Here is a 13,284-nt window from a genome sequence, read left to right on the forward strand (position 1 = left end):
GGAGGAAGTGGGCTACCCCTGAGACACGACTTGGAAACTCAGGTAATTCTTGTGACAGTGTCCACTTGGTTTTAAGTGTGGAGCACTTTTGGGACCTTGTGTGTCATCTGTCCAAGCGTCACACGTGGCATGATGACGCTGACAGTAAAGCGCTCCCTGTAGGTCATAACAAGGCTAGCAGTTCTCAGAGCCGGATTAAAATGACCAAGTAAGATCTAAGTTACAGTAGAACCTCTTTGATACATTGCCCCCAAAATACGTGAAAAATAAACGTACCATTCAGGAAAATCTGCAATCCAAGTTCAGTAAACATCAAGGCTGCAAGCCCATATTCAGGTGCATGGACAAAAAAACATTTCTTAAAAAATAGAAAAAAAAACAGCTTTGTGGGGCTTTTTCATTTCCGAACTTCTGGCAGCTAGCTTTTTCTCTAGTAAATATTGTAGGAAACTTAATGCTCTTAACTTCTTGGCGGAGCTGCATCACACAAAGCTGTTTTGTTCAGCCTGTTCTCATTGTGCCTTTGTATGGCTCATGCAGGGCGAGTGCCACCACCACGTGGCTGCCTGTCCATCTGAGGAAATCCATCAACTGCACAGGCAGCTCTGCCACATGCAGCAGGTGATGGACTGGTGTTGTACCCAGATGAGCACTCATCTCGCATTGCTTCAGGAGTCGGTGCTTTCGCAGAAACTTCAGAGGGAAGATGAAGTCATGCTGGCCATTGCTCGTCTTAAAAGGGTGAGCATCCCATGAAGAACTGAGCAGCTTCACGCTGGACTTTGTTCATTTGAGCACCCCTGACAGTGAAACATTTGTTTGCATCTTGTTTACAGTGATTTGTAGCTTTGTGTATGTTAGTTCCAAAGTTGAATTGTAAATGCTCTAAGGCATCGTATAATTTAAGCTAGCGTCATTAATTGAGAATTTTTTTTGCATCCACCTAAATACCATAAAAACTAGCACCTCACAGTGGAGCAGAACCATGACTACGTGCACTCAAAGTTCGGTGGTGCTGAGTGCGCTGTTTTCAAATAGGGGACCTATAGGTGGTGAAGAAAGAAACTATGTGGATTCCTTGAGCGTGTCACCCTCAAAAAAAAGGAAAAAGCATTCCTGACCTAAGCAGCCAAAACCACTTTGAGAGCAGCCCGACAACAGATCAAGAGGGGTGATGAACAATTACCCCTTTTGCTAGTGGGGGTATCGTGCCAGTGTTGTAGGGGGTGCCAGTGTTGTAGCGAGTGCAGTAGGGGTGCCAGTAAGGGTATTGTGCACGCCCAACAAATGTTTTCAGACACTGACAATACTTGCTTGACCTCTGCAATGTCATGACAAAGTCCCATGTTTTCATCAAACCACAGAAGATGTCGTTTGCACCTGAATACTTGGACGAGCATACACCTTTACTTTAAAACCAAATTAAAATATCTTATGGGCACCACTTGTCACTAATAATTGCTCAGATGGGCCCCCGCATGCAGTACTCTCAGACAACCTGATGATCTCGAGTTTCCAATTTGGGTGTCAGGGGTCTTTCAAAGACGACTACGGTTGTGAAGAACGAAAATGTGTCGCACATTGTACCGATGCCTACTATACTCGTCGAATTGCATGTAGTAGTGGCAATTCCTGACTCTAGATGCACATGTATATTTATGTTGTACGATTTGTTTATGTATTTATTTGTCGTTTATTTATTCATTGTATTGCCATCTTGGAGAACTCGGTGTAAATCATGACCACTTTTTGTCTGACAACAGCTCTGTAGGTTTTTTTCATTTAAGGAACAGTTGCATCGTCTCATTTGAGGAGTCTGATGGTATTTGAGACATGCAGTAAAGACTTATTCAAGGTTTTTTTTCAATGCAATTAAGCAATAAGGTAATACTGTTGAATTGAATTAATTGGGCAATTTCATTCAGGAAAGAGAAGATCTAGAAACTTAGCTCAAAAGATATTCGATTTAATTTGGTTCAATTTGCTTTGATTTTCACTATTCTGAAAGGGTTAAAGGCACTGCCTACTGGCTTGTCACAAGACACCAGTGGAAACAGTCAATGAGATTTATAATTACTGTATGTAATCATATTTAATATGTGGTGTACATAGAGATGTGCATGCTGGAATGTACGGTGGCACTGAGATAAATAACAAGGCGCATTGAACCGCCTCTGCGACCGACCCAGTACATTGCCAATTTTGGCGGTCAATAAATGTTTAGATTCATGCCGATCATTCAAGCCTTTTTGCTTTGAGTGTCAGTTTTTACACTTTTATGACAACACAGAGTTTATTTTAGGCTTCAAAAGTAAAGTGGGTATGAGAAAAATCTGGCATATTACAACACTGTCCACTATCCAGTTTAGCTAGTCACAAATTTGGCACTTCCTTGTTCATTGTCAGTATGAAAGGGGCCATGTAAACAGACAAGGTGCCCCATCGCAAACTTTTGTTACTTCAAGGTGCATTGCTGTACAAGTAATGTTTTGTGTCTCTAGTCTCCAAAACTTCACAAATCTTGCATAAATGACATGACAGTCCTCCACAACAGTACCAACGAAACATTTAGCTTGCCAGACCACTAAATGTTCGGGACAGTGGTGCTGTGGCAGTAGCATAGTGGCAGTGGCCCTGGTGGTGCTGTAGGCACCAAGACACATGCAGCCGTGAAGTGTGCTTACCTTTTAAAGGATGCTCTTTGCGCACATGAGTTCGTTTGATAAATGGGGGGAGCGAACGGCAAGTTCTGTCAAATGTGCAACTCTGTTTTGTTGGGTTACTGATAATGCAGTAACCCAACAAAAGCTGAGATGTGACTTCACCTTGTGAAAAGCCTTAATACTGTGCGAATGAGTCATTTGGATTGCTGCACTTAGGTCACCATTGTTCAGGTGCACCACAATTCATGATTAAAATTACAGGCTGTATACTATTAAGCATTTCATTATTATGAGGTAGAAAGGGTTGTTGCGGAGAGTTGGCACTGCTTTCGTGTCAACTAGTGGAATATGTCAAGCCACAGTGCATGCGTGCAGATTACATTCATGCGCAGCAAACTCCATCGCACAAACACAAATCACTGCTGTGCTCACCTGTAACTGACAACAGCTCTGTAGATTTTTTTCATTTAAGGAAAAGTTGCATCGTCTCATTCGAGGAGTCTGATAGTCTGATAGTATTTTGTTGGGTTACTGATAATACAGTAACCTGTTCGCAGCCTGTGTTGCATATAGTACAACTGAGTAAGCACTACAGATATATAAGTTGATTGATTGATTGAACGTTTATTATCATTTGTCACATGAGGTTTACAAACACTGATTGGACCCATAGCCTGAGGCTAGTGTAGGGTCCAATGAGAAAAGTAATGGACAGAACCGGGAAATATCAATTACACATAATACATATATAGCTATACAGATACTGTAAATAAACACATATACAGAGTAGAGAAGTCTTTCTCTTCTTAAACAATCTGGTCACACCAAACAAAACTGCAAGTGCGCATACAAAAAGTTATGACAGATAACTTCGTGGACACACTCAAAAAACATCACTTAAAATACAACATCAAACTATCACAAGTTTTAGTTAGAAGGAAAAAAATGCTAGGTTTACAAGATTCACCAGCGTATATATATACAAATGTAAGTGCTTACCACCAAAGAGAAAAAGAAATATTTACAACTTGCTCAAGAATTGATTTTTCAGTTTTACCGGAGCATTGTGTGATGTCTTCAATTCAGTGGGCAAACTATTCCAGATCTTTATCCCTGTGAATTGCATTAATCTCTCACCATAAACGTTATTTCTTGGCGCCAAGTTAAAGTTACACGAACGTCAGGCTTCTAGTAGGGAGGAAAGAGGAATAAAATAACGAGACATCAAATGGGCTATTGTATTTTATGATACTGTTAACACAAACTGTCATCTTATAGTCACGCGAAAGATCGAAGGGTAGTATATTTAGCGATCGGAATAACGGCCGGCTTGGCTCGTTGTACTTACTGTGAGTTATTATTCTTATGGCACACTTTTGTAGCCTTCGAAGGGGATCCAGATAAGAATCGTAAGTCCAGGCCCACGATTCCATGCAGTCGATTAAATGACTATGGATGAAAGCAAAGTAAAGCGCCCGTAAAATGCTTTTTATCAAAGTAGCCTCTAGCTTGTAAAAGGGCGTGGCAGCCGGAAGCCAGCTTTTATACCGACGGCATTTATTTGACCTGCCCAGTGAAAGTGATTATCTAGTATAATCCCGAGGTATTTAAACTTGTCCGTACGTTCCAATATGCAGTTGTCAATTTTTATCTGAATGTCTTCATAACTAATGAATTTCCTACGGGAATGAAATATAATGTACTTAGTTTTTTTAGCATTAGCCGTTGACCTGTTAGCTAAAGAACACTGGGAAATTTTTTTCAATTCTGCGTTTACTTGTCTTTGTAATTTAAGAACATTGTCGGCCGTACATATTAATGCTGTATCATCGGCATACATAACAATTTCGGAAGAGCTTAATACATGAGGCAAGTCATTGATATAAAGGGAGAAGAACAGCGGCCCGAGAACTGATCCTTGTGGCACCCCTGTGTTCAGATATTGCAGTGTGGAAGTAATATCGGTCATCACGACAGCCTGCTGTCTGTTTTTGATGTAATTAGAAAATAACTCATAAGTTCTGCTAAATATGTTTCTTGGTGTTTCCTGTGTTGCCACTTCACAATTAGACACTCTGAGCAGTAAGTTTTCAATTGCCTAAATAAGACAGGATGCATATTGGTTCTCCTGTCAGGTGCGGGACACCCTGAAAGGAACAGTTGAGTGCAATGATGTTGGACAGGAGGAGGCTGAAGGTTGGACATTGTTGTCGAGTGAGCCAAGCAGCAGCCTAGTGGAGGATATCTCTTGGGGGGACAGCCAGGAGAAGGCGAGGGAGGCCAAAAAGAAGCTTTTCAAGGCCCTGGTGCACAACCACAAGCCCACAAGTACAGCTACCGATGGGACGGCACCACTGAGCTGATTTCATCTTCACTGTGACAACAGTGTGGGATGATGGCTGTGATCATTCGTTTTTTGTCTTGATAGGAAGCGCTCCTGTCTTGCTCAGAGTTGTATTCTAAGTGTACTGCGGCTTTGAACTTGCTGCTGGGCTAGTTGGTAACACCTCTCTGGGAAATACTCGGAGCACAATTTGGCACACTCCTATGATGACATTGAACATTATCTGTCGAAGTGTGTTTAGATTGATCAAGACAGAAAGTGTGTGTGTTTGAAGAGCTTTAGTGTTTAGGCTTGCCACATGACAGAGCGAACAATGTGGTGTTATTGCATGGACGCTAGACATTTTGAAAGAAGGTGCGAAGGTGTCACATCTGCTCTTTTCAAACATGACAAACTTCACATGTGATTGTTTACAAGAGACACCAAAATCAGGTTGATGTGTGATGGTATGCTTATAACACACAAGATAGCTTAAACTGCACATGTGCTGGCTGCAAAAAGTAAGTATTTATATCACGAAATGATTCAAAATAAATGACACTTGTAAATCAATTAGCCATCCAAGTGGTTTTATTCCTGTGTAGCATTCTTTCCACTGGTGTGCTTATTCTGAAAGAGGTCATGACCCGCTAGCATGTGAATTTTGCATTGTGCTGTGTGTGCTTTCTTGTTGACCTGCCCACACTTGAGTTGAAAAAATGAGGTTTTCAACATTATTCAGAAGAAGGAAACTGGGCATGGCAAATGCCTGCATATCTCGCAAGGCTAGATGCACCTGCAACCCACGTCCTTTTCTTCCTTTTTAGAGACTCAAAAATATGTATGCGAGAACCATGAGGGCAGCATTAAAGAACGACGAGCACAAGAAAAAGTTAAACAAACAAAGTTGCAAGATTGGTGTAACTATTCAATCATATAGTGAGTCCATGACCTTCTTCAAACGGAAGAATTTGGCACTACATCAAGCTGACAAATAGGGCAGTTTTGTTGCAATGCCTAGAACTCTGTGTAATGACAAAGCTTTGGTGGCACTAAATAAGTAGTTCGTTCTGGTTAAGAAGAGGTTCGTCAGCTTAAAGGAGCAGTGACATCAAATTTCAAGCTTGAGATGTGGCATTCATTCAATTGCTTAATATGCATGAGTTTTTTTTAGCGAAGTATGAATGGTGTTTGTTAGATAGAAGTTATTCTATTTCGAATGCAGACAGCGTTCAAATGCTTAACGAAGCATTCGGCTCCATGAGACATCCACAGTATTTTGACGTGTTCAGCTAGCTTCTAGGCCACGCCTCAGATGCTGAGTGGGGATGTGCAAGCAAAGATGGCGGCAAAAATTTTAGTGTTGCCACCACGGTGCCTACTTGTGGTACCATATGGCAGCGATGCCTGGCTGCCTGGCGACTGCTTTACTTGTTTTGAATTGCTTGGTCCATGCAGCACGTTCCTGTGAATCCTGCATTTACGTTGTGCCACTTCGGGGGATTAATCAAGGAGATGTAAGCACGTTCGAAGCTACAATCATTGCGAACAAGTAATACGCACACAGCGTTCATATGTGGGATTGTGAAGTCTCTTACCAGGCTGCATGGCCCAAGTGTGCGTTTCACGCTGCCTCTTCATCACTGCTTAGTCAGTCGTCAATTCCAGAATCACCGTTCTGAAGAGGATCGAATCCAAAATGATTAGCAAAGTCGCCAAGCACAGTGATTTCATATTGTTTTCATTGCCACTTGTGGACGCTGATGACGGTGGCGACGACGATGAAGGTGGCGAGGACATGCCTACACAAGTGCACTGAGCAGACAAAATGTCAGCTGAAACTCGTGTCACCATTTCATGTGGCAACATGTTTAGATGGAGCGGGACAGCTGGAGGTGAGCGCTTGACAGTGCTTAAAATTGGCGAGCTTTGCACCATGTTGAATTGGGTTTGATACTGGTCATACTAATCAATATTACATAAATAATTTGTCCCTCTGTTGCATTATTAGTGCCGAATTTCGTTAGTAGGGGATCAATAACCACACATTGACACAAAAAACATGACATGCGTAACGTTGATTTCATGCCTCCTTTGAAGTTCCAGTTCACTGACTTTTGCAGTAGTCTTGCATTGAGCAAGTTAACTAAATGTATCTTGCTGCAAAATGTTTTTTGCAGCAATGTTTTTTTTTTTTTGCCAGCAAAATGTTTTTTTTGGGAGATTGTTAGTCATAACGCGGCACATATTTTGCTACTGCATGCAATAAATAATTAATTATAGGGTTCTCATTGCGAACCATTCTCAGATTCGGTTTGAGAGAGCTCCAGGAACGACAAGCCACCGGGTGCAACTACATTCCCAGCTAGCTTGTGCAATGCTTGACCATGTCTGCATGTGGAACTGTGATGCACTTCGGCACCGTACGCATCAAGAAGTCCATTTGAACATGAAAAGGGACAGCAGTGTTGCCAAACACAAAACTTTCAATGTGTGCGCTGTGGCCATGGACTCGCGAGCAGTTGCGTCAGAGTACTGGGGGGCTATTTTGTTACCATTCTATCGTAGAAGCGGGAGGGATCGACTGCACGAACAGGAGGAAGCAGCATCATAACTTATATTGACTGCAGCTTGGTGACGTGTGGAAAGTGGGGCAGTCACCGTGGATCACTTTTGAGGGAGCCATTCTCATAAGCTCATGGGAACTTCGAAATTGATATATTATACCTTCCAAGCTATGTTCTCTGCTGATATTTTGCAGGTGATGTATGCATGTTTAAAGGAATTGATACCGCAGGCTGTCTCGGCTGCGAAATTCTGTACCAGTACTCACCGATCTTGGGTAGATATAAGTTATTCACCCGTGGCACATACGTGCATACCGCGGCTTGAGGTATACGGGTATATTCCATTGTGTCTGGAGGAAGAAGTTTGATGATGCACGTAACAAGATTTTCACGTTATGGCATAACAAGCCAGACATATTTCTGGAGCCCTTTTACCCCCCACCTCCTATCTTAATTTTAGTCTACCCAAAGTTACGCAGATGATCACAAGAGCATCCGGACGTGGGTGGTTAGATAGATATTTATTGATTTATATGTGGGGTTTAACATCCCAAAACCACCGTATGATTATAAGGGACACCGTAGTGGAGACCTCCAGAAATTTCAACCACTTGGGGATCTTTAACGTGCACCCAAATCTGAGCACACGGCGGCTAGATTAGATACGTAGGTAGAAATGCTCAAAGTTGCTGCAGTTCTCCAAGAAAAGCCTTGCATTTAAAATAAGGAAGAGCACAAGTATGCACATTTAGTTGCACATGTGGGTGTGAGCCAATTTTCCATACCACTAAGATGGTATGCAAAATGAAGAGCTTGCTTTAGGAGCATTCTTTATCAGGAAGAGCGTTAATGTCTGCATAAGCGAGACGCCTATATACTTGCTTGCTTCTAAATTTCTGCAGACTTCTTTTGACATGCGCAGCTGTCTGTTTATTGCACAGTTGCGTCTGCTATACTGCAGGTTTTATCACATATTCATATCCATATTACATTTGATTTTTTGTTTCCAACACGATATTGCACACGCACGATACCTTGAAAATGTGTATTTCAGCTCACTTAGCCTGTATTTAAGCTCACTTAGTAGTGCTAGTCTGTTGTCTACTTCTCATTTTTTAGGCTCGTCGTTCTTTAGTGTGTGTTCATAGATAGCCAACTAGCTCAACTGTCTAGTCTGCTCTGCTGAAGTGCAGGCAATAGTTTTCTGAGAAGCAAATTCATCGTTATAAGGGCAAGAAAAAATGGCGTGTGAGGTACGAAAAGCATATTTTTCATAGAAAAGAATAAGTGCTTGTGTAAAAGTAAACTTCCAATATCTTTGTTTTCTCCATAGTTATCTTTCCTGAACTGTGACTGAACACAGCTGCAGTGCGGATAGTGGAAGCAGCACGATGCTGTTCCTGCATGTGCAAATTATAAATTCAGAAATTTATACTATGAATGAGCAGTTGTCAGACTGCTGTGAGAGCATTGAATTTGTGTGTGTGTGTGTGTGCATGTGTGCCTAATTACGCTCTGAGTATTTCATCGAGATTATAAGGGCGTGTTGACAACTTCATTTATGAATGCTATCTTCTTCAGACAGCCTTCTTGTTAGTCTCTTGGGTCATCATGGTAATAGCTTGTTAAAGCACAAATGTGAAATAAAAACATCAATAGCTGAAAAGATCTGACCCCAGGTCTACCTGGAGCGCTTGATTCGCTTCAAGCTTGAACAATGAGCTTATGAGATTCGAAAATGCTGCTTGGGCGTTTTTTTTACTGTTTATATGTAGTGGGGCCAGCAACGGCGACCAAAGAACTTCCTGCAGGGAGGGGTATTCTGCACAGGCAACATTCTCTTGCTGCTATATGAATGGTAAGGTTAGGAGTAATATGCAATGTGAAAAGTCTGCTCGCAATCCTAATTGCATTTCACTCGGATATGTCGAACTTGAGTGGGATAATCAAGTGAGAATATAGAAGGGAATTTAAAGTGCTTGTTACCTTGTTTAACACTACTCAATTGAAGACCAAAAGACGATGAAACCAAGAATGGTATAAGAGACGTTAATTGTGTTGCTTTAATGTATGCGGCCAGGTGAAAAAAAGCAAATTTTTTCAGATTATCATTTTTTTTTGTTTTAGTCGTGTTAAATGTGCTATCCTTCGCCCATCATTTTGCTGTGTAAAGTTTCTGTCCACACTATTTCTTTGAAAAGATACATAGAAAAATGTTAGACGAGCTGTCATTTACGAAACCAAAACTGAAGGTGCTAGTTTTGTGTGCATCATAGGATTAGCCTGATATTTAGTAGTTTGTTGTCTATTTACCAATACTCTCAAATGTAAACAGACAAATGATACACAGAAGAGCTGTCCTAATTTACTGCAGTAACAATGTAATGGATAACTAGCTGCATAGCAATGTGGTAGCAAGTCAATTAATTATCCTTGGTAAATGTTGAAGGTTCTTTGTATGTACACAAGCTATCCTGCTCCTCGCGAGCGCACATACCTTCAATTTGGCAAACTCATCCGTACTCGGATCGGGCCACGAGTCTTGGTGAGTATGGGTCAGTGACTTTCTGGCGACGTAGAGCGAGTCTGGTTGGGAGAAATTTTAGTGACTCCAAATTCGAGTGAGCCCTAAGCATAAGATGTATTTCTTGAGTGACGATGATTGAGCCCTATTAGAATGGTCTATTGGGTGAGTTGATGTGCTCGCATCTTGAACGAGCACGACAAAAACAAGGACGAGAAGAGGAAAGACCTCGTTTCTGTCGCACTAGTACCTATTTGTTCAAGGTAGAGTGAGCCCCATCTTTTATTGCCGACTTATTCACTCATCTTAAATCGACTCTGCTTGTATGGGCTTATGTTTATACTCGTGTATATTAATAAATATATGGGATGTCGTGTCTAGCTAAGTACGAATCCCAAAATAAAAGCGTAACAGCTGCCTATTTGATTAATAGCAACAAAGGGCGAGCATGCTGATGCTATGTTTGTCTGTGCACTATGTCTCACAAATGGTAAAATAACCTGTTCACTCACTCTCCCAAAGTGGTACATTGTGTAAAAGTGTGAAAAAGAACACCGTGTTCAGGTGCCATTTTCTGCTTTCATGTGCATTCACTTCCCGCTGCCCGCAATATAGTTTTTATGATGGAAGAACCTGCCTGATGGTATTTTTACAGTGAAGTTGTAAATGGTTAGGTTTTGGCATATTGCATCCGCCAACAAAAGATGCAGGGTGTAAAATCCGAGCAAGCACCCCTCCTCTCCTTCCACTACAGTCAACCTGTTCTCCTCTACAGAATCCTGTAGCAGTGGTTCCAACCTAAGTCCTAAGTGTCTTCAAATATGTGCTATAAGATTAGTACCGTTTCTGTGTCATTCTCCAGGGTTGCATTTAGAGTTGTCATAAAGAGAGAGAAAATAAAAAGAGGGAAAGGCAGGGAGGTTAACCAGAAAATGGAGCATCCAGTTTGCTACCCTGCACTAGGGAAAGAAAGATGGGAAAGAAAGTGAAGATGGAAATAGACGCGCGTAAAAAAGGGGGGGGGGCGCTACAGTCTATACAATAGGCCACTGCCATGCAAAAAGTTCAGTAAGGCCTTCACTGATTTTCTGTGAGCACACAAATCATGTCGCCTTTCCAGCACTGATTGTTCAGACAAAGGTCTGTTGTCAAGGCGAGCTAACGCAGCAGCTAGTTGCCGTCTTTGCACGCTGTAACAAGGGTAGTGACAGAGAGCGTGCTCTATAGTTTCATCGCTGCCGCAATGACTGCAATCAGCACTGTCTTTCATGCCGATTCGAAAGGCGAAAGCTTTGGTGAAGGCGACACCAAGCCATAGTCGGCAAAGCACCGTTGTCTCGAGTCGAGAGAGTCCAGACGGAGGCCGGAGTTGACGAGACGTGTCCAGTCTATACAGTCGCGTGTGCCGTAAGCACTCGGTGTTCCACAGAGATTTTAATTCTGCATTAGCGATTTTTCGGATTGTCATTGCAGCATCAGTCCTTGAAAATGGTATAGATTCTTCTTCATCATCTTCGTGTGCTGATCGAGCAGCTGCATCGGCATGCTGATCGAGCAGCTGCATCGGCATGTTCATTGCCCAATATGCCGCAGTGACTTGGAAGCCACTGAAATGTGATTCTGTGTCCTTCGTCGAAGAGGTGGTGAAGCAGCTTTCTAATTTCCAGCACTAGTTGTTCATGAGGTCCCCGGCGTGAGGCGAATATCAAACACTGTAGTGCGGCCTTAGAGTCCGTGAACACGCTCCATTTCTTGGCTTCTTGGTGTTTAATGACTTTAATTGCGCTACGTAGAGCAGCAAGTTCCACAGCTGTCAATGATGTCCGGTGGGATAACCGAAACTTCACCGTTGTCGCTGTTGCAGGAAAGATCACCGACCCTGCAGACCCATCCACTTTAGTTGAAGCGTCAGTATACAGATGAGTATGCTCACTGTACTTCTCATATAACAAGAGAAGAGAAAGCTGCTTTAGCGCTGGAGACGAGAGCCGGGTTTTTGACCACACCCTCCCTGCACATAACGAAACATATGAAGGACATCTTCCCCTTTGGCATGACACATGAATTTTCTTTCCGAAGGGGATTCCTTCCAATTCACTAAAAACAGTAAATGCGTGCGTATTCAATAAAATATTTTATTAGACGCACAGCGGAGCGTTTTTCTTGGAAGCTCTTCCGTCACCATCTTGAATTCTGGTTTTCAACCAAGCAGGGCGAAGGGCCCGTTTTCCAAATCTTATCCAAATATCTTTCATTGTGAGGAGAGTGCTTGCTCGGGATATTATGGTTGAACAACAATTGTCATCGAACTGATTAACTTGCTTAATTCAGCGTTTTTGTGTCGAGAAAAATTGCACCACCTTCCGTCAAAGGGAGCCATGTGTGGATGCGAAGCAGTGAGGAGATAATGAACGGCACGCACAGAATCTCGTCTAAGTCATCTAGCTGGCTAATGCTGCCAGTGACGATCGCTTGATGCTGGTGACCATTGCCGTGAGCACTGCGGGTGACCATGACTATAGCACTGCTAAACAGTCGGTTCCTCAGTGCACACACCAGATGTGAAATGTGATCCCGTGCTAACCAAGAAAAGCACATGTGCTTGACCCTCTGAAACCTGTAACGCCTCCAAACTGACAATCAGTGGCTGCGAAATGATCGTGGGTACTGAGGAAGCGTTTCGTTGCCTTCGACGCCGACTCGGAAGAGAGGGGAGTGTAGGAGAGCAGAGAGAGGGGGGATGCGCATGTGCAGGGGGGGGGGGTGGATGCCGCACTACTGAGGAAGTGTTTCGTTGCCTTCGCCGCCGACTCTAGAGAGAGAGGAAAAAGCGTAGAAGAAAAACTTTTGTGCAAGAGGAGTAGCCGGGGCCACGCATTGGCACCAACCTCTCCTTATATACATTTAATTATAAAAAAAGAGGAAAGGGGGATTCGCATGCGCAGTTGTGGTGTGGACGCCACGGGAAGGAGAGATAGACAAAGCCCCCGCCATAAGATGCTTCGCATTTAATAACGGCACCTTTTAGAGCTTTTGTGTTTCGTGCTGAACGCACGCACGAATTAACCCACACAATGTGTGGTTGAACCCCCTCCCTGAAAAAAGTTTCTGGCTACGCCCTTGACGATAAATGCTTCTGGGGCCAGCAGTGCATGAACGCCCGCGGCCGGCATCGGGGGATCTCGCTCGCTGAGCGCGCGCGCCGCC

General features: G+C 42.9%; 1 protein-coding gene across 1 annotated transcript; it reads left to right on the plus strand.

The window, feature by feature from the left end:
* The first annotated feature begins 9 nt into the window (after positions 1 to 9).
* Positions 10 to 10,488, plus strand: LOC142795376 (uncharacterized). The gene is made up of 3 exons (XM_075886045.1): positions 10 to 42; positions 541 to 741; positions 4,799 to 10,488. The coding sequence occupies exons 2-3, from the start codon at positions 613 to 615 to the stop codon at positions 5,024 to 5,026; spliced, it is 357 nt and encodes a 118-aa protein (XP_075742160.1). The 5' UTR covers positions 10 to 42; positions 541 to 612; the 3' UTR covers positions 5,027 to 10,488.
* The last annotated feature ends 2,796 nt before the right edge of the window (positions 10,489 to 13,284 follow it).

Source organism: Rhipicephalus microplus, unplaced genomic scaffold (genome assembly GCF_043290135.1).
Source record: "Rhipicephalus microplus isolate Deutch F79 unplaced genomic scaffold, USDA_Rmic scaffold_640, whole genome shotgun sequence".
Classification (NCBI taxonomy): Eukaryota; Metazoa; Arthropoda; class Arachnida; order Ixodida; family Ixodidae; genus Rhipicephalus; species Rhipicephalus microplus.